The sequence below is a fragment of the Vanessa cardui genome, chromosome 20 (genome assembly GCF_905220365.1).
Source record: "Vanessa cardui chromosome 20, ilVanCard2.1, whole genome shotgun sequence".
Lineage (NCBI taxonomy): Eukaryota > Metazoa > Arthropoda > Insecta > Lepidoptera > Nymphalidae > Vanessa > Vanessa cardui.
The window spans coordinates 6819536-6844927 of record NC_061142.1 but is presented as its reverse complement, the minus strand read 5'-3'; the positions used below and the strand labels follow the sequence as shown (position 1 = coordinate 6844927).

Genomic DNA, 25392 nt, shown 5'->3' with positions numbered 1-25392 from the left:
AAATATAATCCGAATTTCTACTTTAAGAGCTGCCAAAACAGTTAGTCAACGAAATGATCAAGTTCCAGATCTTCGAACAAGCATATTTATCAAGAGATACTGATAAACCTGACAAGCCCAATTACTGGATGATGAATGATTAAAAAAGACTAAGTCAAGAACTAGAACCAATCTCAATAAATCAGCCTTCAATTACTCTATAGGTTATGATAACAAGATGAATCCCGATGTGATCATTGGTCCAATGAATATATTGTCCAGTATGCCCATATTGTCACACTAAATAAACTGCTGGTATATGCTACTGCACTGGTAAAATGTATTTACCACAACTGGTTGAACCACCAGAACCTCTTCTTACCTACGTTACGGGAATTATTAAGGAGTCTAAATATTTCCTTCAGTATATTAGAAATTACAATTTATGCTTTTAAATGACATATTTTGGAGTAACAAACACTGTACAATACAATAATTTCGCGTCTACGTTTAAAGTGTATCATATGATTGGTTCACTTCTTCTAGTATCTAAATAAAATCCCCAATTTCTGGACATTTATTTCACGGACAACGTAGAAAAAGATTGATCTTTGATGCATGTTCAGTACCACAACTAATCGAGAAATCATCGCTAAATCTAGGATTATGCCTAAAACTGCTCTAGATAGTGAAACAACAAATGATTCAAAGTAATTATCAATGCAGATAGAACGCAGAGCATAAAAGGCGTATTAAAGCTTCCATAGCTCCTGAAGTCACAGCTTTAATTGTCGGACTGTAACAGAAATTACAAAACGAGGTATTGTTATCACTAAGCGACACAAAAACAATCAAGGTGTCGCTGAAAAATATCAATCGTATGACAATTATTACGATTAATTATGATTATGCGAGCAGAAAATGGGTATCATCTCGGACTGTATCAAAATAATCTCACGACTGGCTCTGTGACATCGAAGAGTTTGATTTTTATGCGTATCGTATAATTAGAGATAATCAATCTAACCATATTCTGAAGTATCGTCAACTGTTTTAAAAATTCATTGTTGACATGTACGCTATGGTCGAGAACGAAGGATTAAGCTACATTCGATGCAACCAATCAAAACTTCGAGCCAAAGGGTACATTTATTTACGAGATACATACAGATGACTAGGTTGTAAATGTTATATCATCGATATTTGATAGAACCGGATAATAGAGGACGTTTTTGGTGTGATACAAACTTTTCTAGGCTATAGAAATTTAATTAAAATTTTCATCGTACCAACTTTACATCGAGATTACACCAACAAAAACATTCCCATAAATCATATCTGTTTCCGGATTCCAAAAAAAGAAGATATGATCTTGATAAATAATTTTATGGGTGTTATGACCAATCTGCAGCCTATCGAGAACATCATTGACGAATATTAAATGAAATAATTTTAAGTATTTCATTAGATCTCGCATATTCCTTGATTATTAGTACATTGTATCGCTAATTAATTACAAAATGAAAAATTAAAAAAATATTTTTCTAATAATAATGCCCAGCGAAGCGGGCGGGTATAGCTAGTTCACAATAAATCTTGACGGTAAACTTTTAGGTAGTACGTTAATCAATCAACAATAAAAAGTAAAATCAAATATTTTTCACTGAACGACTAAATTGAGATGTTTAAGATTAAATCTCAATTCAAAAAACCTAATAATAATTGTAAGAAATCATTACGTAGAAAGTTCTCAAAATCAGAAATAAAGACACGTTAAGGAACTTTACCGCCATTCCTAACTTTTTTCCCCGAGGCTACTTGTTTGACAGTTCGCTTTAACTTAGGACCTTATAAATAGTGTTCCCTACGGAAGAAATTTCAGAATTACTGAGCGTTTTTCATGATTGTTAAAAGTCTCGAAGGTATCAACTGAAACAAGAAGCAAAGTTACTAATATATATTGCCAAAACACTAAAGAACACACGTTTAGTTGTTTTTTTTTATTGTTAAAGTATTTTTTCTTAGTCTGACATCAAAAAGCATATTTATTCAGTTAGAATTGACTGTAAATAATTTTAAGATTAAAATTTAATTAAATTTTATAACTGTATTTTATGCAGCAAAGGAAATATTATCATCTAGTTACAAATATAAATTTTATTAATTAGGTTGGATCGCTTGAAAAAAGTCAATTGTTTTTAAATATTAAATGTTGTATAAGTTATTTCTTGAAGAGCTCCGCTTTAAAATACAACACAAAGTAAGAGAATCTCCTCCATTTTGGTGTGCAGGCCATTTATATGGCTTAGCTAAAGCACAGAATATATTTTAGCTCGCGACTCGGTTTAAGTTCAGAAATTAATAATATATTTTTTTTTAAAAAGCCAGCAAGATAAGAGCTATGTTCCGCGCTGCAGTGCGGCGGACCCGGGGGAAATCACTAGCTACAGTAATTATACGTTTTGTCCCTCCACCACTTTTTCTGATGCGACGTAAAGATAAACAGATAAAATGTTCTAGTTGTGACTAAATATTATTCATTCGTTAATACAATTCAATATTATCATCACTATTTGAATTGCTGACATATTTCAGTTCTATTGTAATTATTTAATTAATTTTGTAAAATCAATATCACTTATAAAAAATTATTAATATATATTTCAGAGTTGAGAGATGTCCCTATTGCTAAAGATTGCATTGTTATCAATCGTCTTTTTTTATTAGAAATTAAGCATATACTACATAATATTTCTGAAAATATATAATTCGGCTAGTTTTTTTTGGAAATCAAATCAACAGTTTATACTTTAATCAAACGTGTTTATTCCAATATAAATTTTACAAAACATTATACATTTTATAGATAATTAAAAGTATTTTGTTAATGTGAACAAATTGTATTTATATTTATTTTTAACCTACAAATCATTTTATAATATTTTAAATAATAAATTAAGTAAATTGTACGGTACTAGACTATGAATCATTTCAAATCATTTTAGTATCATAGATCAGAACTTTTATAGATTGGTTTGGATATTTTAACGGATATTTTTATGGATATTTAACGACCTTAATTATGAATGTCTTATTAATTATTAAAAGCAAAATTCAATTCAAAGTGACTATGATTAGTGAGAATATATTATAACATTGCGTTAGGTTTCAGTGTAGACCTTCGGGCGGGATCAAATTTCACTTTATCTTCGTCCTGTCGTTTAGTGCCTTGTTCAATTTGTTTTTCATATTTGAAACCGTTGCCGTTCATTTTTTGTGATGCAGTAGCTATAACAGACGCCACCGTGTACGACGGGTGCGGAAGATCTGGTATTTGCGAAACGTAATATTCACGGAGTCTGCGTCTTTCATCATCGATCTTGTTTTTATCCATTTTAGATTCATTTAGTGTTGTATTTGAATCATCACTTGTTACGTTACCTCGATGTTGATAGTACGATAATCTGAGATGTGAATAATCGTCGATAAAAAAATCTTCATCGCTTGTTCGATCTGATAACGTGGCCGACTCATCGAATGTATCCAATTGTTTATCACACATTTTTATTTATAAAATTTTCCTTAAATATCAAACTTGTGGTGACTCAGCTGTTCACTACTGTGTCTTAATATATTTATCATTGACGGTGGTCGAAATCAAATTTGACATTTTGAAGTGGCTGCACGTACAAAGCGTATGTAGAACATAACAAGGTTTTGGATTATTATCTAACTACCCTACTCGAATTCGCATGAGTACAATTGGAGTACAATAAAATATTATTTTATTATTGCGTATGCTATATGTTAGTGAATAGAATTTTGCTTGCATTTTTCAGGAATCATTGAATTATGGAATATGGTAAGATGGTTATCTGGTATGCCTTGATCTATTAAACGGAGTATTAGAATATTTTCGTGCTTTCTGGAGCATAGGAAAGTACTGATTTTTTTTAATATACCGCTACATTATTATCATTACAAAAATGTTCTATACATCATGTATAGAACATTATTGTTTTTAAAATATTTTATTGACTTATCACAATGACTCTGAACAATTGAGGTGGAAGGTTTTATTTATAAACACGATTTTTAAAACACGTTTTTTGGTACTGTGATTAATTTTCAAAACTTACCCTTAATTCAATTCTATCCCAATTTCAACCCCAGCCATCCAGAACAAAATTTTAGCCAAAACCTGGGCATATTTGTAAGAGTGGTTAACATTTAGTTGAGTTGATTTTGATTTTGAGTTTCACTAGACTGGCTTTGGATGTTATATTTTTGTCACAATACATTAAGGTCAGTGATTGAGTGTGAGCAGCTAGGCGTCTTCCTGAGATACATTTAGTAAGCTGTACCGGAACCATGACTGCACCAAAGTAGGAAATAGTGAGGTTCATAGAAATTGCGAGCTCTGCGATTTAGGCATTTAACATTTAATAGAAATCATGAATCACGACAATGGCGAATGCCATACTGTTGTTGTTTCTTTTTACGAATTGTAAGTATGTCACATATTAATTAAGGAATACTATTTTTCAGTATAATCCATTCAAATTAATTATGAAAATTTAGGGAATTACGAAATGTAAAATATAATTGCGTAGATGTAGAAAACAGCCAAACAGTTTTTCTATGTACGAGTATGCCTGTATTACGACTACGTATTAGTACTGGTATTGGGACATCTTAGTTCCCGGATGAGGATTGGAGACTGTGACCAGTTATCCCTGGGTGGCACGTGTATGTTTCTTCTAGTAAATAATAAAAAAAAAATTTTTAGAAGATCATTATTTCAAATTACAAGTTAAAAAACAAACCCTGCGTTACTCATACTATTATTTGTATCTCAGTTTGATATGATTTAAGTAACTTTAAAAGAGTCCTTCTCAAAATTTTGACACATATACCGATAAGATGAAGTTCGCCCTAACGTTCCTCGCTTCGGTAGCGCTCAGCTGTTCAGCTCCTTAACCGATGAAGCTGTTCCATGAAAATTTTGAAGATTTCAAGGAAGTTATCAGTAACGAAGTTTGTCGTGAGATAAACCACTTAGTAGAACACTACCTGGAATTCGAAGAGTTCCGAACTTCTCTTGACTACATTGGCACAAGACTTAAAGAAATTGTATTTCGAAATGATAGAATTACCTGAATTTAAAGCCGTTAGATTTTTTGAAATTATATATTTAGATTTTTAAAATGTACTATTATTATTAGATATTTTATTAAGGTACATATATTAAAACATACACTTACGATATCTTATACTGTATAATTTTTAAACATGTGTCAATAGATGTCGCTGTTCAAAAAGTTTGATTTTCTAAATCGCGATATCCTTTGTCAAAGGAAAATATATAACACTGGAAAATACAAATTAATAAACTGTCTTTGTCTTGGAAACGAGTGGTGTTTTATTCATGGTCGCATCGAGTCGGATGAAGTGTCAATATAAATATGGCAGTTAAGTGAATGTGATTGTGTCATAGAAGAACAAACTGTAAGTAACTAATAATAAAGTAGTGTACAACCAAGCAAGCATAGTGAATTGGGACTTAGAAAAAATTGACTTAGCGTGACGTCTGAAGAATCCATTTTAAATTTCGTCTAAGTCAATCTTTCAAACATTTACAATTATTTGTGAATATTGGACTTCGAAAAAACGTGAAAAGTGAACTTAGAATAATTTACTTATTTTGGACTTTGAAAATTGAACTTAGAATAATTTGCTAATTTTAGACTTAGAAAAAACTAGAGCAATTTTATCTTAGCAAATTTTAACTGTCAAAGAAATTATTTTTTCTTGAAAAAATAAAATGGATGCCTGGATCAGATTACAAGATGACATTATTCAAAAAATAGAAAGAAGCTACATAAACTTTAAGAAATCTCCAAAAGATAGAATTACAATGAGCTACATTGAAACAAGACTGGAATCTTTAGAAAAGCAATGGTTTTCATTTGAAGAAACACATCGTAAATTAATTGTTGAGTCTAAGAAGGAAGAGTACACGAAGTCGGAGTACAACACAAGTAATATGTATAGTAAGGGTGAAGATTTGTATACAGATTATAAAACAGCAATGAAGGATCATCTATACTATCATATCAATACAACCACTTCAGATTGTGTGAAAGCTGACGGTAACCAGAATTGCGTGAAGTTACCTAGAATCTCTATACCTACATTCTCTGGTCATTACTCTCAGTGGACTACCTTCCGAGATCTGTTTCTTTCTCTTGTACACAAGAATAATTCGTTGGATGACGTACAGAAGCTCCATTATTTGAAGAGTTATCTAACAGGCGAAGCTGAGCAACTGTTGCGACATCTACCGGTTACCAGTGAAAACTATCTAACTTGTTGGAATACTTTAGAACATAGATTTAATAATAAGAAATTTATAACTGATTGTATTTTTAAAAGATTCTTTAGTCAAAAAACTGTAACAACTCAATCATCTAACTGTTTAAAAGAGCTTTTTGATACTACTAACGAATGTCTTAATGGTTTAAAAAATGAAGGTGTTAATGTAGACAGTTGGGATCTCATTGTAATTTACATATTGTGTTCTAAATTAGATAATGAATCTCGCAAGCAGTGGGAAGCTAAGGTTTGTAGTTTTAATAATGAATTGCCAACATTAAAACAATTTTTAGAATTTATAGAGCATAGATTCAGGTCGCTTGAATTTTTATGTAGTAAATTTACAAAAAGTAATGTCACTAAGTCTCATCACGTTGTCAATAATGTCAGTAGAAATAAAATGTCATTATGTATATATTGTTCTGACACAAATCACAAACTCGGGACTTGCAAAGAGTTTGCCAATGAAAACTTGCCATCACGACGTAACTTCGTGCAAAAATCAGGTTTGTGTTTCAATTGCTTAGGAGCTAATCATTCTGTAACATCGTGTCGTTTGCCCACGCGTTGTAGAATTTGTAAACGGAAACATCATTCCTTGCTGCATGAAGCAACAATTGATAACACCAGTACCAATATGTTAGTTAACGAAACACCAAAAGACGAGACCAAAATCAACAACATTACCACTTGTCAACTATCTAATACTAACTGTCAAGTTGTATTGGCAACAGCTTTAGTGAAAGCTGTAGCTAGCAATGGGTCGCACTTTACATTAAGGTCTTTATTAGACCAGGGATCGCAGGCATCATTTATTACGGAGTCTGCAGCTCAGTTGCTTGGGCTTAAGAAAACACAATGTAATAGTGTTATCACTGGAGTGGGGGGTGAGGAAACTTCCTCACTTAATTCCAAATACGTAGTATTTATAAAGCTTCAATCGCTCCACGACCCTACTTTTACCATACAAGTTAAAGCACTTGTTCTAAGTAAACTAACTTCATTTCTCCCTGTAAGAAAACTCAAGGTCCAACTGTGGCAACTTTACCAGTTTTGAAGTTAGCGGATCCAATGTTTAATATACCAAATAAAATCGATCTTTTACTTGGCGCTGAAGTCTACTGTCAGATTATAACTGAAGGATTGATGAGAGGCCCACCTGGAACACCAATTGCACAAAACACCAGACTGGGTTGGATTTTATCGGGACAAGCTAGTTGTGATAGTGAAACCAATACTTCCTGTACTATCGCAAGTTTGCATACCAACATAACTAACGAAGAGTTTAACCTTAAACAATTTTGGGAACTAGAATCGGATAATTTCACGCTGGAGAAACAATTAACTCCAGATGAAAAAAGATGTGAAGAGATATTTCAAGAAACAACCAAATGCGATGATTTTGGCAGGTATATTGTCAAACTACCATTTAAGGAAGCTGATCCGAGCTGTAAATATGGAAATTCACGTGAGATTGCATTGAAAAGATTTCTAATGTTAGAAAGAAGATTTATTAAATCACCACATTTGAAGTCTGAATACACTCAGGTCATTTCAGAATATCTACAACTCGGTCATATGGAAGAAGTACCAACAAAAGAAATAAATAATCCTACAGCGGTTTACTTACCTTATCATGAAGTACGAGAAGATAAAAAAACTACTAAATTTCGAATCGTGTTCAATGCTTCAAATCGTGATAACAATGGTGTGTCCCTTAACAGTAATCTCCTTGTAGGTCCAACCTTACAATCGGATTTAAGGCACATTCTTATGAGGTGGAGACTTCATCCAATTTGTTTAACAGCTGATATAGTCAAGATGTATAGACAAATAAAAGTGACAGAACAAGATGCAGACTATCAACGATTGCTGTGGAGAGAAAACAATACCCAGGAGATACGACATTTGCGTTTAGTCCGAGTCACGTTTGGAACCGCGTCAGCACCCTACTTAGCTGTGAGAACACTACATCAAGTAGCCTATGATGAAGGAAACCAATTCCAACTAGCAGCTTCAAGGGTATTTCATGATTTTTATATGGACGATTTACTTACCGGATGTCAAACTGTAGCCGAAGGAAAACAAATATTCCTAGAAATGAATAAACTATTAGAAAAAGGAGGTTATGAATTACAAAAATGGTCAAGCAATAATGATGAACTACTTAATGAAATAAGCAAAGGGAATAAAGCAACAACAAGCAATATCGAATTAAAAAATGATGAAGTAGTAAAAATTTTAGGACTTACTTGGAACCGACGAACTGATAACTTTGAGTATTCGGTACAACTGCCGCCTATCAGTAAACCTGTAACAAAAAGAAAAATTATTTCAGATATTGGAAAACTGTTTGATCCTATGGGATGGCTATCACCAGCAATAATTAAAGCAAAAATAATTATTCAAAAGCTATGGTTAAGCGGAATAGATTGGGATGATGAATTACCATCTAAGCTTTTAAATGAATGGACACACTATCGGGAAGAACTCATTGAACTTACAAAATTTCGTATTCCACGATGGATTAATTTTAGCGAGACAAATAATACAACAGAACTACATGGATTCTGCGATGCATCCAATGAAGCATATGCTGCTGTTGTTTATATGCGTATTGTAGATGATATTGGAAACGTTAATGTCCACTTGTTGACTGTAAAAACAAGAGTAGCACCCATTAAACAAATCTCAATTCCTAGACTTGAATTGTGTGGAGCTGTTCTTTTGGCTAAATTATTACAGGAAGTTTCAGCAGTATTAAAAATATCAACAACTTGTATCCACGCATGGACAGACTCTACCGTAGTGCTAGCCTGGCTAAGCGACCATCCAAGTCGTTGGAAAACATTTGTAGCCAACCGAGTTTCAGAAATCCTTAACATCTTAAATAGAGATCAATGGTCACACGTATCATCTGGTGACAACCCAGCTGATTGTGCTTCGCGCGGGTTAAATCCATCTGAAGTAGCAGAATTTCAGCAATGGAAATCAGGTCCAGCATGGTTGAAAAATCGATCAATAAAATTTGATAGAACAAGTTCAATAGACACTAACTTAGAAGAAAAGGCTAATAGAGTTTACTGCGTAATAGAACAAAATCAATTAGAATTATGGACTAAATTTTCTTCTCTGCGCAAATTAGTTAGGGTTTTAGCATACTGCAGAAGATTTATAAAGAAGTTAAAATTATTGATTAGTCAATTTCCAGTATGGCTAACTAGTGATGAATTGAATGAGGCTCTGAATATTTGTATTAAGCAATGTCAAGCAGTGAACTTTCAGCGGGAATTAAAGGATATTAAAGATAACAATAAAGTATTCAAGAAGAGCAAACTTACCTCTTTGAATCCATTTCTAGATGAAGCAGGTATCTTGAGAGTTGGTGGGCGACTAGAACAAGCTGAAATAAAAACTGACACAAAACATCCAATAATACTTCCTTCAAAATCTCATCTTACCAACCTAATTCTGGCAGAAACTCACATGAACACATTACACGGCGGACCACAATTAATGTTAAATTATCTTCGTAGTAAATACTGGGTTCTTGATGCAAAAAACCGCGTTAAAATGGTTGTTCGTAACTGTGTGGTCTGTGCACGACACGCTGCACTGACAAGGAATCAATTGATGGGGCAGTTACCACCGGTTCGTGTAACGCCAATTCGAGCATTTTATCGTAGTGGAGTGGATTACGCAGGCCCTATACAGATCAGAACGTCTAAAGGTAGAGGTATGAGGGCCTATAAAGGCTACATATGTTTATTTGTGTGCATGGCAACAAGAGCCATTCATTTGGAAGCTGTGAGTGATCTCACTTCACAAAGTTTCATTGCTGCGTTCAAACGTTTTGTTGCCAGACGCGGTCATTGTGCTGACTTATATAGCGACAACGGAACAAATTTTGTTAGTGCCGCACGGGAACTCAGAATTCTGTTTGCTCAAGAGAAGTCGACATTGACAAAAGATATTGCTGAGGCTTTAGCAAACAACGGTACAACTTGGCACTTTATTCCACCGCATTCCCCGCACTTCGGCGGACTTTGGGAAGCTGGAATTAAATCTAATAAGCATTATCTTCGACGGGTAATAGGTAATGCGACATTAACCTTTGAGGAACTTACGACTTTGCTCTATCAAATCGAAGCTTGCTTAAATTCCAGGCCTTTGTCACAAATAAGTTCTAATTCACAAGATCCCATACCTCTGACTCCAGCACATTTTTTGATAGGTGAACCGATAAAACTTGTTCCAGAGAAAAATTATGAATTATCATCTATTTCATCTTTAAAACGGTGGCAATTAACACAAAAAATGCTACAACATTTTTGGCGTAGATGGTCGAGAGAATATCTTACTCAATTTCTACATCGTTACAAGTGGGCAAACAAAAATCCTGAACCTGAGATAGGTAATTTAGTTTTAGTTAAAGAGGATGATCTTCCGCCAGCTAAATGGCTTTTAGGTACAATTATAGAAAAACATCCTGGTTTAGACGATATTACGAGGGTGATTACGTTAAAATGTAAAGGTGTCTTGTTGAAGCGACCAGTAACTAAAATTTGTGTTTTGCCTATAACTCAGTAAGATTATTTATTTGTTATAAATAATTGTTGTTTTGTTTTAGTACCATAATTTGGGTTAAGATTTTTAAGTTTTTGTTCTTAACCACCTTGAAAAAAACTACGATTATAACTTATACAGTCCATTTTTTCGAATAAAAAGTTTGATCAAGGTGGGTGAGAGCAATGGACATTCTGTCCATGGTGGGCGGAATGTATAATTTTTAAACATGTGTCAATAGATGTCGCTGTTCAAAAAGTTTGATTTTCTAAATCGCGATATCCTTTGTCAAAGGAAAATATATAACACTGGAAAATACAAATTAATAAACTGTCTTTGTCTTGGAAACGAGTGGTGTTTTATTCATATACTATATCTAAAAATACAAGGTTAAAAATTAACTTGGTAAATTAATACATGTATTTGATTTGCATATATTATTTTTTTACATTTATTATAAATTATTATAAATTAGCTATACCCGCCCGCTTCGCTGGGCATTATTATTAGAAAAATATTTTTTTAATTTTTCATTTTGTAATTAATTACCGATACAATGTACAAATAATCAAGAAATATGCGAGATCTAATGAAATACTTAAAATTATTTCATTTAATATTCGTCAATGATGTTCTCGATAGGCTGCAGATTGGTCATAACACCCATAAACTTATTTATCAAGATCATATCTTCTTTTTTTGGAATCCGGAAACAGATATGATTTATGAGAATGTTTTTGTTGGTGTAATCTCGATGTAAAGTTGGTACGATGAAAATTTTAATTAAATTTCTATAGTCTAGAAAAGTTTGTATCACACCAAAAACGTCCTCTATTATCCAGTTCTATCAAATATCGATGATATAACATTTACAACCTTGTTATCTGTATGTATCTCGTAAATAAATGTACCCTTTGGCTCGAAGTTTTGATTCGTTACATCGAATGTAGCTTAATCCTTCGTTCTCGACCATAGCGTACATGTCAACAATGAATTTTTAAAACAGTTGACGATACTTCAGAATATGGTTAGATTGATTATCTCTAATTATACGATACGCATAAAAATCAAACTCTTCGATGTCACAGAGCCAGTCGTGAGATTATTTTGATACAGTCCGAGATGATACCCATTTTCTGCTCGCATAATCATAATTAATCGTAATAATTGTCATACGATTGATATTTTTTAGCAACACCTTGATTGTTTTTGTGTCGCTTAGTGATAACAATACCTCGTTTTGTAATTTCTGTTACAGTCCGACAATTACAGCTGTGACTTCAGGAGCTATGGAAGCTTTAATACGCCTTTTATGCTCTGCGTTCTATCTGCATTGATAATTACTTTGAATCATTTGTTGTTTCACTATCTAGAGCAGTTTTAGGCATAATCCTAGATTTAGCGATGATTTCTCTATTAGTTGTGGTACTGAACATGCATCAAAGATCAATCTTTTTCTACGTATTCCGTGAAATAAATGTCCTGAAATTGGGGATTTTATTTAGATACTGGAAGAAGTGAACCAATCATATGATACACTTTAAATGTAGACGCGAAATTATTGTATTGTACAATGTTTGTTACTCCAAAAGAGTCATTTAAAAGCATGAATTGTAATTTCTAATATACTGAAGGAAATATTTAGACTCCTTAATAGTTCCCGTAACGTAGGTAAAAAGAGGTTCTGGTGGTTCAACCAGTTGTGGTAAATACATTTTACAAGTGGAGTAGCATATACTAGCAGTTTATTTAGTGTGACAATATGGGCATACTGGACAATATATTCATTGGACCAAATGATCACATCGGGATTCATCTTGTTATCATAACCTATATAGTAATTGAAGGCTGATTTATTGAGATTGGTTCTTGTTCTTGACTTAGTCATTTTTAATCATTCATCATCCAGTAATTGGTAATTGGTAATTCTATTTGTTTCTAAACGTATTTCTTGTTGGTGTGTTGTTTCCGTAGCTCTTTTGGATGACGCTACGCATATATTGTTGATACTCCGATCTTTTGTTTCTTCAATGGCATGGTGGTTTCTATTTATATAAATAAGTTGTTTTTTTTTGGTTATGTGTCTTACGTTTACATTTTATACTAAAGATTCATTGTTATTGGAGTTATGAGTATACTTACCAATTATGATTATTGTTTACTTTCTTATAATCAAAACAGATAATCACTTCTTCCCATATATGTAATTTATAATAATTATCTCATTTTAAAATGACAATTATTATTGTTGTGAGTATGTTATATTTATTGGCATATGACGGAAATGAAATTAGTTCTAATGCTTTTTGAATATATTTTCATTTTTTATTTCATATTTTATAATTATCGGTTGATCGGAATATATGTATATATAATAAATGTATCGTGATACACGTAAGGGCCATCTGTTGGTTATTTTTAATGATACGAATGAAATAATTACTTTCTCCATAAAACAATAGATAAAAATACCAATTTTCATAATGATCGATCAAATAGTTTCTGAGTTTATCGATGACACATATGCAAACACATCCTTTTGGCTATCTATATATACTTTTGTACGTACAGATAGCCAATGATTTGTGCAAGTACATGTTTTTCCTGTATGCCAATTTTTATAATGACACAGACACACAAAAATTTCAAAAATGGTAAAAATTAAGTCAGTCAAAGAACACATGACGAATTACGACAAAAATAAGTGTACAGACAGACTCTAGAGATTTATATAACAGTATAGATTTAGTACTCACGTGCGTATTTTATGTATAACTTTGGTGTTTCTATACCGATTTCTATGATTTTTTTATGGAATAGTTAATACTGTTAACTTTTGTAATTTGGGATGATTGAGAGTGTTATAAACGTAGGAATAGACAAATATAATCAGAAAGTTTCGAACTACTAAGCTATTGGGAGTGACACGTGTTATTGTGAGTCAACCATAAAAGATAGACATAGGCTGTCATGGGATATTTTTTGTACAATTTTAAGGAAAACATTTCCGTAATACATGATTTCTGTGTAGCTTTAACCATTAAGGCTAAACACGCGACGGAAGCTCAAAATATGGGGTAACTTTCCCGTTTTTCAGACATTTCCCTTCAGTGCTCTGCTCCTATGGACTTTAGCGTGATGAAAAGTATACTATAACCAGCTCAGGAGTATGAAAAATAATTGTACTAAGTTCCGCTAAAATCCGTCGAGTAGTTTTTGTTTTTATAACGGTTATATGGACAGACAGACAGACAGACAAAAATTTTACTGATTGCATTTTTGCCATCAGTATCGACCCCTGATCACCCCCTGATAGTTATTTTGTAAAAATATTTGATGTACAGAATTGACTTCTCTACAGATTTATTATAAGTATAGATATGTCTGATTTCGTTAATAATTTCGTTATAATCTTGGTAAGTCAATCACTTATTTAACTTCGTAACATCGTAACGTGGTTAACTTAACTAAATTCGTACAAAACTTTACTCGTATGAAATCGGGTCGGATAGCTTATACATAAACGAGTAGATTATTTGCATGGCAATATTTAATCTGATATAATTATAAACAACAATTTTAACAAAAAAAGACCGACTTCAAACAATACACTATTTCAAAACAATTTAATATGCACTAAAAAGTAACAAAAATAATTTCGTATTCAAAATATTTTTCAGAGTTCTCGTAAGTAAAATGAAATGAAAAGTATTAGACTACTTAAAAGTCTATTTACGATTATACAATATAGTTACAATTATTGTTATTTTTGGAGCTGATGTCAGCTGAGAAAACCTTACAATATACGAGCTCGTATTTAGCAAAAAACAATACGAGTAAACTTTATGAAATATGTTTTTTTACAATTAATTAAAAAATATATATTAAAATCGGTTCACTCGGTTAAAAGCTATGAGGTAGCAAACATAAAAATACAGACGAATTTATAACCTTCTCCATTTTTGAAGTCGGTTAAAAATGTGTTTCATTATAGAATACGTTCATAGAGAAAATCTTCGACACGAGGTCAGTGGCCATGATATGTCTTCTTTTATCATAGACTGCATTGATATTAACCCTAAGGCTAAACTAGCTGCTCTTTATGAAGAGAAGTTTGCTGAAAATGACCAATTCGAACGAATTGGAAATACTCAAATAAAAATGAAATTTCAATTATTTTATATGCTATAATATATTAGCTATATTAATAGCTATCTTAGGACTAAATTAAGTGATAATTAGTGGTTATATAATTGAACAAAATTTATATAATAAATATGTTTTTTTTTTTTTAATTTTATTCAGTAACTTCGGTAGAACTGAATAATAAATATTTATATAAATAATTTGTTTATTTTTTCCTGTTTTCTATTTTTTGTTTCTAATTTTCTAAATTTACTTTGTGTAGGTTTTATTTGCGATTTTTTATTTTGATTTACTGTGACTACCAGTAACTAAAACACTTGAATCTCAACCATAGATGGCGGGTTCAAATTTTTTATTATTATTTTACTTTTTTCTTGTAATTAATTTACCTTTCTATTATTGGATACTCTCGATACTCGATAGTGTGTATCGAGTATCTAGGGTTAAGGTCCCAAGATATCCCGGGCATTAATTTTTGGATAGATTATTAACCAAAATATCCTATTCCAAATTTAATGACCATGATATCAAATTCTAAAATTTGTCAGAGCGATAGGTACATTATGTCCCTTTTAAATGCATAACATATTCCTACGGTTAAAAAGTTATGAGGTGAGGGCGTAATAACTACAAAAATAAATAAACTCACTTTAGTAGTCATAATAGTTTAATAGAATTAAACTTCTTAATTAACATTAGCGAATCAACACTAAAAATAACAGTTGACTTTTTTATGGTATAAGTTGGCGCACGAGCATATGGGTCACCTGATCGTAAGTGTTCACCATCACCTATAGACAAAGACGCTGTAAGAAATATTAACTATTCCTTACATCGTCAATGTACCTTGGGAACTAAGATGTTATGTTCCTTGTGCCTGTAGTTACACTGGCTCACTTACCCTTTAAACCGGAACACAACAATACTGAGTACTGTTATTTGGCTGTAGAGTAACTGATGAGTGGGCAGTACCAACCCAGACGGGCTTGCACAATGCACTACCACCAAGTGAGACTGAGAGAAGACTGCAGAATCTGCAGTCTTCTCTCAGTCTCATGAATCTGCTGTGCAGATTTAATTTAGAAAAACTTATCGAGAGGTCCATTAACCTTTACTGGCTCTTAAAGTCTCTTTCTGGAAGTTTGTGTTTTATACAGCCACAGGTTCATCTAATGATATATGATATATATATATGAAATCCTGTATATAACTCCTGTTATCCTATATAAGATCCCTGTGTAAGATAGGTTTATTAATGTAGGTAAGGGTTTCAGTTTTATTGTTATTCATATATTAGTCTAAGACTTCGAAAAGGTTACATAAATAGAACTACGTATTTGTACTTCTAATAATATTAGGTGATCCATGAGAAACTTTAGGTTAGTTACATAAATCATGCGAAGACAGGATTTTTATATTTATTTAAATTGATTCTTAAAAAATACCATTTTCTTAACATTGATGTTGCTCTTCGTGGTATGGCTTTGTGCAAACCCGCCTCGATAGGTACCACCCACTCATTAGATAACTCTATCGTTGAATGGTAATGTATATAATTCTTGGTTAATATAGTGGAAAAGAGTAACTAATGATTTACATTCCAAACTGGAAGTAGATTTACTTAATTGTAAAATTAAGATTCAAAAGTATTTGTATAAGCCTACTTGAATAAAGCATATTTTGATTTTGATTTTATGGTAACGATTTCTATACACGGTAGTGACCGTTAATAATAGGTAGCCCATTTGCCCGCCTACCATTATTAATATAAAAATCATGTCTTGCTAAAATAACATTCTATATAACATCAGAATATTTTTCGAAATTGTGCATTAAAGAATGCTTTGAATTTGTCAGTAAATTTGAAAAAAAAGAAAGCATGTTCCCGTACCTCTTTGGCATACATTTTACTTTTTTTTATTTGATGAAGTAGTGTTAAAGACCTCGGCATTATCATTGACAGTAAACTCACTTGGGGGGAACATATTAAAGAAGTTTCTCGTAGGTTTTACGCCACTATGCATTCCATGATGCGTTTAAAAAATTTTTTGCCCATGGAAACTAAAATCCAGCTTGTTACTACCCTCTTGATTCCAATTCTTGATTACGGTGACTCCTGCTATCTAGATCTGTCGGAAGAACTCCTGCAACAACTTAATCGTCTCCTTAACACTGGCATTCGCTTTATCTTTAGCTTACGCAAATTCGACCACGTTTCTCGTTTTAGGAAACAGTTACACTGGCTTCCTTTACGGGAACGTAGATATACTCGGATTCTATGTCTTCTCTACTCCATTCTTACCGACCCTAATGCTCCCACTTACTTATCCTCTAAATTTTCTCTTCTTTCCTCTACTCATAATAAGCCCTTACGATCCTCTCAATTCCTTACCCTTTTCATACCTTCCCATAAATCTGGCTTTGTTTCCAACTCTTTCTCTCTAGTTGCAGCCCGGCTTTGGAACACTTTGCCTGATTCTATTCGTAGAGCTCCATCGCGCGATTCCTTCAAGCGCCAAGTAAAACAATTTTATCTGTCGTCTGTCAACACTGCGTGATGTCTTTTTATCAATACCATTCTCATAATTGGATTCATATATATATATATTTATGTATATATGTTAAATATTTATGTACTTATATATGTATATGTTTGTGCATATTTATGTATATTATGTATATGTATATTTATGTATTTTATATTATATTATGTATAACATTGATTTAATTAATTTACTGTATTATTATTATATATATTTATAGGTGTCTATCGCTATGTATGTATTTTTTAATTTTTCTTTAACTTCTGTGCACACCCTACTGACTTCTCTCCTGCACTATTCTGGGTTGGCTGGCAGAAAATGCTGTAATAGCGTTAAGTCCGCCCTTTGTACATGATTGATCTGTGCAATAAAGAATAATAAAAAAAAAAAAAAAAACTTGTTGGTCTATTATTATTTTAAATAGGTATGTTCGCTGTGTGTTGTAAGTATTATAAAATATTTAATCGATGGCTAAGTTTGATTAAATTCGTTAATGAATTTGTTATTTGCGATTCATTGTTTCGGAAATAAATGTTGGTTAAATAAGCGATTTATTTTAGTTTAATTAGCGGTCAGGAGGTTATCAATATTATCCATTCGTTACCAAATAAAAAAAAATATTATATGGTATGGCTTTAAATCGGTCGCCGCTGTAACGATGACATTTATATAATTTTCTGTATATTTTTAAATTCTCCGTACATGTGTACGTATATAACTGAACTATTCTTAAGGGGCTGGGGCATTTTTGGGTGTAAACTTATAAGTCGATATTTCGCAGATGAAGATGCATTTATGCTTTACAAAATCTGGTGCTTCTAGAGTAATATTCTCAATTTTTAGCGTTGGTTTTATCGATGATTTCAAACAGTCTACAATCTATAAAACTCCAGAGTGACGTTGGTACTCAAAATGTTTGTGCCGTTTGTACCATGGTGAATACTTCAAGATATTCGATATGATGGTACCAATTTGTTCGTCTTTAAATTGGATCTAGATACAATCTGTGGTGTCTGTTTGTTCGAGGCACTACTGAACCTGAGGTTATCACTGTGAACTATAATGTTTTATGTAGTTTTTCTGAGGTATCACAGAATTTACCGCATTTTTAAACCAAGTGTTTTACAAAGCAACAGTGCGTCAAAATTTCATATCGGTCGATATCGAATTATAAATAGTCAATTTCACAAAGTTACATCAAAACAATTTTATTACCCGATGTTGACGTCCGTATCATGGAAGACATATAAAGGATTTTTCTTATGTGTTTGTTGCAAAAACCTTTTCAGAATAAGTCTGATTCACCAGATCAGTAGCCTTGATATGTCTGCATCAGCGTATAGCATTAAATTAAGGATAAAGTAACTGTTCTGTACGAAGAGAAAACGGCTGATAATTATCAGCTTAGACAAGATATAGAAAGCTTAGACACTGAGGAATAGAAAGAGGGGAATAGCGCTATCTGGGAGACCGAGATGTTTCGAACAAAGCCACGATCTTAAAGCAAAACGAAGATGAAATGTCTGAATTTTGTCACAAAATAAACAATTTAGAATATTACTATAAACTATAATAATATTAATTTTATTCCATGTAGAAATAAAACTAGTTTTAACGAATTTGAATCGCGTATACCTATTAATTATTTTATCATCCCGACGTTCGTGGTCACGGGTAGACTGACTGGGTCTACCCGAGACCACGAACGCTGTAAAGTGCTCGAAACGTCGGGATGATAAAAATAATTAATATACGCGATTTAAATCCGTTAAAACTAGTTTTATTTCAATGTGTAATAATTGCGAAAATCTAAGACAACATTAATTGCATGTACTTACATGCATTAAGGTCTGGGTTTACCCAAACAACAATCATTTTCATTACACTAAATATTTTGTTAACATTTTGGCAATTTAAGTATATTTTCTTTCTATCTAAGTAAAGATGTGATCATATGAAATTTGTTTGATTTACAGTGCAGTAGTTGTTATGCTACAAAATTTACAAAATAATTGTCATCGGTGGTGTACAACAATTGAAACGCACGTCGCTCTTGTTTTGTTTATATTATTAGTTATTTGCTTTTGTTTATTTCATCTCGCCATTGTCTATAATATACCATCGTCGCTTTGATTAGTTTGATATCTGTCTGTGGTCATTAACGAAGAGTTGTTTCAAAAAAACACACTGTTAAAGCGATTTATTCCGGAGCGACAAACATATTTCTAGCTTCTGTTCATTTCGTAATACTGGAAAATGAGGAACGTTTTCGTTGTTTTAGTTCCTCTGTGTATTGGCCTTACGTCCGGATTTATAGTTCCCATTGCCATACGAGAGGTGAGTGTTTCCAATTATATAATATTCAAACTCGCCTGTCGCTCTTTCACGACCAAACCGCTGAACCGAACTTGATGAAATTTGGTATAAAGCAAACATGAACTCCAAGAAAGATTATAGACATTTTTTGCCTAACACTCCTTTTTTTGCCGAACAATCGGGGGCGACTACTAGTAAATTATAAATCTAGTACTGATATTAGTGTAGTCTAATATCAACGATGCTGTAAGATATCTTTTTCTTCAGCTATGTAACATAAGTTTGCTGGAGATTTTTTTTTGACATTCCAGGTATTCGACGATGACTTAACTAATATAAATGTAAATCATATTAGAACAAGAGAAACTAAGCCGAAATTCGAAACAACTAGATTAACTAAGGGATTTGATGAAACGATATATAAATCAAAAACTCTATGTAATAAAAATAATATGAGCAATAAATTGGAAAAAGATCTATATGACGACACGTCTAAGAAGGACAATAACATAAATGAAAGATCGTTTGTCTTAATAAAGCAAAGGGCTAAACAACCTTTTAGTAACCGTTTCATTGTTAACGTAGTGCCTGAACTGAATGATGACGATAAGACACGTGCAACTTATACCCTGAATAAAAACAATAGTTTAGACGAATTTCATCGTCGAATTTCAGTTGGAATTACGAATACAGATAAAAATGTAGATGACTCCAATCTAATATTAAGCAAACCAGAAAATCAGAATACTGTAACAGAGGACATAGGTTTTAATAAAATTTATGACAGTAATTTCAAATATAACAATGCTAGAAGCTATTCTAGAGGACAAAGAAAATATTTGGTTTCTTATATAAAGCCTTTTTTAAAGCCATATATTGAAATTGCTCGAAAGGCGACTAAAGATAATTTAAAACCGGATGTACACCATTTTCGTGATGTACAACAATGTATATTACAAAGTGTGTCTAATAAAAATTCGTTTAAATTAGCCTACCCTAGTGGGAAGACTATTGACGCAATTGTCAATCCAAATGACGGAATGTATTTGATAAATGATAATAAAAAGCTGTCTAATGGTAACAGTAACGATGTTCAAAAACCAGTAGAGAGATTAATTAAAGGTACCACAGTGAATGAAGCTCATGAAACAGAAAATATTGGTCGTACCGATAGCTCCGGATTACACCATTGTCCAACTTGCGGTGAATATATTCTCAAAGATAATTCGAAGAGCCGTATGGTATTCAATAAGAAGTGTAAATGTAAAACTAAATAAATCGCAAATGAAAAATATTACACATAAAAAATATATTACACATTTTATATTATTACAAAATTATATGTTTAGAACAATAGACACAAACAACAGATTTACCCTTTAAGGTAACGCTACGAAATGAAGATTATTTAATGATTAGATATATGTATATATAAGAAAAATTTATATATATTATGTTGATTGAACATTACTAAGTTATCCCCTCGAATTATAGATAGATTATTTTAATTTAATAGTTAAAAAGTTAATTTTTTTAGAACTATAATCATTTTAATCTTAATTATAAATCATATAATGAGCATTTGATTTTCAATTTTTATTTTTTATAAATTATTAAAGTTTATAAAAGAGATGGCCTGTGAGCCATTGTAATGACGAAAGAAACTAAAATGAAAATATATTTAACCAAATGCATAGAAAAATGTATTTTATTATCATGTAATTGCTATTTATTTTAGATACCTGATTCCGACGTAATTTTAATTAGACATTATATGCTTTTGTATTCCTTATAACATTTGTATACGAAATCATTTTTCGGTAAGTTTCGGTCATATGTATTTTCCAAAATTCTCTGATGAGTATAATAAATAACTATTGTATACATAACCAGGTATTTTCATTGTTGTTATCAATTCGTTTCATAATTAAAGATTTCTGAAAAAACATAAAAATTACAAACGAATCATAAATACCTACTTTTTAAATCAATAGAGTCGAGATGGCACAGTGGTTAGAACGCGTGCATCTTAACCGATGATTGCGGGTTCAAACCCAGGCAAGCACCGCTGTTTCATGTGCTTCATTTGTCTTTATAAGTCATCTCGTTTTCAGCGGTGAAGGAAAACATCGTGAGGAAACCTGCATGTGACAAATTTCATAGAAATTCTGCCACATGTGTATTCCACTAACCCGCATTGGAACAGCATAGTGGAATATGTTCCAAACCTTCTCCTCAAAGGGAGAGGAGCCCTTTAGCCCAGCAGTGGGAATTTACAGGCTTTTGTTGTTGTAAGTCAATAAGGGTATAATAGTTGAACAAAACCGTTGCTAAAAGTGTAATATAATAATAAATATGAGACAACATCACATACATTACTCTGATCCCAATATAAGTACCTAAAGCGCTTGTGTTATGGAAAATCAGAAGTAACGACGGTACCACAAACACCCAGACCCAAGACGACATAGAAAACAAATGGTAAACATTTTTTGTATATTGGCGTAAATTTTGTTAATACTATGTAGTTACGCAGTCTGTAGCATCAAGAGATGATTAAAATTTTTGAACAATTCGGTTCTTAAAACAGGTAGAACTATTATTATCAAATTCCATATCTTTAGACCGAGGATCGTTAAGTATGTATGTACGTTAAATAATGAAAAATGGAATGATCCCAAAATTTTATGGAGATATAATTTAATTATAAAAGTCTTGAATAGCCTTGATATAAAATGTATTACATTTTAAAAGTCTTAAATAGCCTTAATATAAAATGTAATTCTTCTACTTTTTATATTTTTAATAATGGATATAGAACACTGATGGCGAATCGCCGGCTATAGGAGCATGTTAATCTTCGGAATAAGAGTCTATGAGCCCCTTATTTCGGTTAGTTCAGAACATTGGTGATAAATTGCTGACAAATACGAGCCTTACCTATCGCGTAGGTACAAAACTATTTTTTTTGGCTTACTTTAATAAATATTAATTAATATTAATCAAATAAATTTATTATTTACGAACTTAAGTTATTAAGGTATCATCTTTGCAAGATTAGATTTAAGCAACTCGCATGATTCGTCTGAGTGAGTGAAAAACCAAATCTGGTGTCACTCACACCTGATATCATATCTTCATCACTATCAGCATCATACAGGGTATATAAGAGATGATTTTTCATTGGATTGACACTGAAAAAATATCCTCACAAGATGAAGGTCGCCATCGCATTCCTCGCTCTTGTTGCTGTCGCGTGTTCAGCTCCCCAACCGAGAGCTCTGTTCCATGAATATTTCGAAGAGTTCTCCAGAATTATTGGGGAAGAAGCTGGTGATGACATAAACCACTTGTTGGAACATTACTTGGAATTCGAAGAGTTCCAAGCGTCCCTCGATTACCTGGTCACCCCTAACTTCAGGAATCTGGTTTACGAGATGGAAGACTTACCTGAATTCAAAGCTGTAAGTAAATGTTTGATATAATAAAGATATATATAAAATGTAGGCAGCAAAATCGTGCAAGCCGGTCTACGTATTCACATACTCATACTTCATACTTTTTACCTGCTAAATAAAATATTGTAGGTTTAAATGGTTGTGTGTTTAAAGCACAAGGCGTCTACCCACTGTCAATAAATGACTAAATAGATCATAAACAAAATCTTATATAAAATTATTATAAAGTATTCATTACAGTATAAAAATCCTTTTTATTCCAGGTTGTCGACTACCTCGAGACCCATAACATCGACATTAATTACTTCATTAACGCTATCAACAACTTTGTTGGTAAGTATACTATTTATATTGTTTTAACGAAAGGTTAAACTATGAGTACCGCAAATACTCTTAAATTTTGTAAGAAAAGTAATTTAAATTGAACTGTATGTTAAAAATAAAATACAGGCAAGATTTATGATATTATCTTGAGTTTAAAGCAATAGTGAACTTATCGTACTTATCAAATAACGCATATCACAGTAGATAAAATAGAATATCTTTTTTCAGATGACGTTCAGAGAAGAACTCTTCGTCATTCGGTCAGCGGCCGTGATATGTCATCTTTTATCAGAGACTGCATCGATGAGTTCCCCAAGGCGAGATTAACTGCTCTCTATGAACAGAAAATGGCTGAAGATGATGAATTCAGAAGCGCCATGGAAAGCTTTGAGACCGAGGAATGGAATGAGTTGTACAGCGCTCTCTGGGAGAACGAGACATTCTTGAACGAAGTCACAATCTTGAGAGATAACGGAATCGATGTTGAGCTTATCCTGCTCGAAGCTAAGGCTATGCTTGGAATTTTCTAAGTAAATGCAAGTTAAAAAAACATTCATGAATTATCATATTTGAATTATTATGTAATAAAATTTGCATACTCAGAAATATGTTTTTTTTTTTTTTACACAAAACATTATTCAAATCAAATCATATCAAAATAAACTTTATTCAAGTGGGCTTTTACAAGCACTTTTGAATCGTCATTTTACAATGAACTTAATTGTAAAATTACTTAACTATAATTAAAATATAATGTACTTAATTGTAATTGATTTGATTTGGTGAAGCTACCACCGGTTCGGAAAGAAGATTCTACCGAGAAGAACCGGCAAGAAATTCAGTAGTTATTCTTTTTTAACATTTAAAAATACAAATCAAATATAGGTAAAATATTGGTACAATTTTCCTAAATCTTAAACATATAAATATGTAGGTCATTAATTAATAAAAACAATTTCATGCAAATTGTTGATAACTTAATCACATTAGAATGCTTAACGGATCTGAACGAAATTTGACACAGATCTGCTTGCGGATACTTCATAAACACATATGTGTCGTTTTAGAAAAAAAATAACTAGGTCATATTATTAACAGCATTTAAAATGGATTTAATGAATATATATATAATAGAGGTTGCTCAACGCAAAAATCCAATTAATTTCTTTAAAAATGAATAATTTTACAGATATTTTGTTAAGGTTATTGGAATAACAGTTTTTTATTACCGCCTTTGTTTATTACATAACAACGCGGTCTTGATTGGCTTGATATCTGTCTGTGGTCATTAACGAAGAGTTGTTACTAAGAACACACTCTCAAAGCGATTTATACCGGAGCGACAGAAATATTTCTAGCTTCTATTCGTTTCGTAATACTGGAAAATGAGAAACGTTCTCGTTGTTTTAGTTCCTCTGTGTATTGGACTTACTTCCGGATTTATTGTTCCCTCTGGCATACGAGAGGTGAGTGTTTCGAACTGTACAATATTCGGACTTCATAAATTATATACTAAATACTACTTACGATATAGTTATTCTGTATTCTAATATGTGGAAGTATTGCAACAAAGCAATAGTCCATTGTGTAATTTGATAGAAAATTTTAATTAAAAGAGTTTCGTTTGTGGTTGTACTAAAATAAATAACAATTTTCTTTTTGTGTTTCTTCACAGAGAGTCTTTA

General features: G+C 32.1%; 2 protein-coding genes across 2 annotated transcripts; one reads left to right on the top strand and one right to left on the bottom strand.

Moving 5' to 3' along the window:
- Positions 1-2877: 2877 nt before the first annotated feature.
- LOC124538526 lies at positions 2878-3578 on the bottom strand. Its single transcript, XM_047115612.1, has one exon. It carries the CDS (start codon positions 3539-3541, stop codon positions 3128-3130), a length of 414 nt encoding a protein of 137 aa, XP_046971568.1. The 5' UTR covers positions 3542-3578; the 3' UTR covers positions 2878-3127.
- A 19536-nt stretch (positions 3579-23114) lies between these two features.
- LOC124538381 lies at positions 23115-24313 on the top strand. Its single transcript, XM_047115425.1, has 3 exons — positions 23115-23389; positions 23647-23716; positions 23936-24313. The coding sequence occupies exons 1-3, from the start codon at positions 23141-23143 to the stop codon at positions 24235-24237; spliced, it is 621 nt and encodes a 206-aa protein (XP_046971381.1). The 5' UTR covers positions 23115-23140; the 3' UTR covers positions 24238-24313.
- The last annotated feature ends 1079 nt before the right edge of the window (positions 24314-25392 follow it).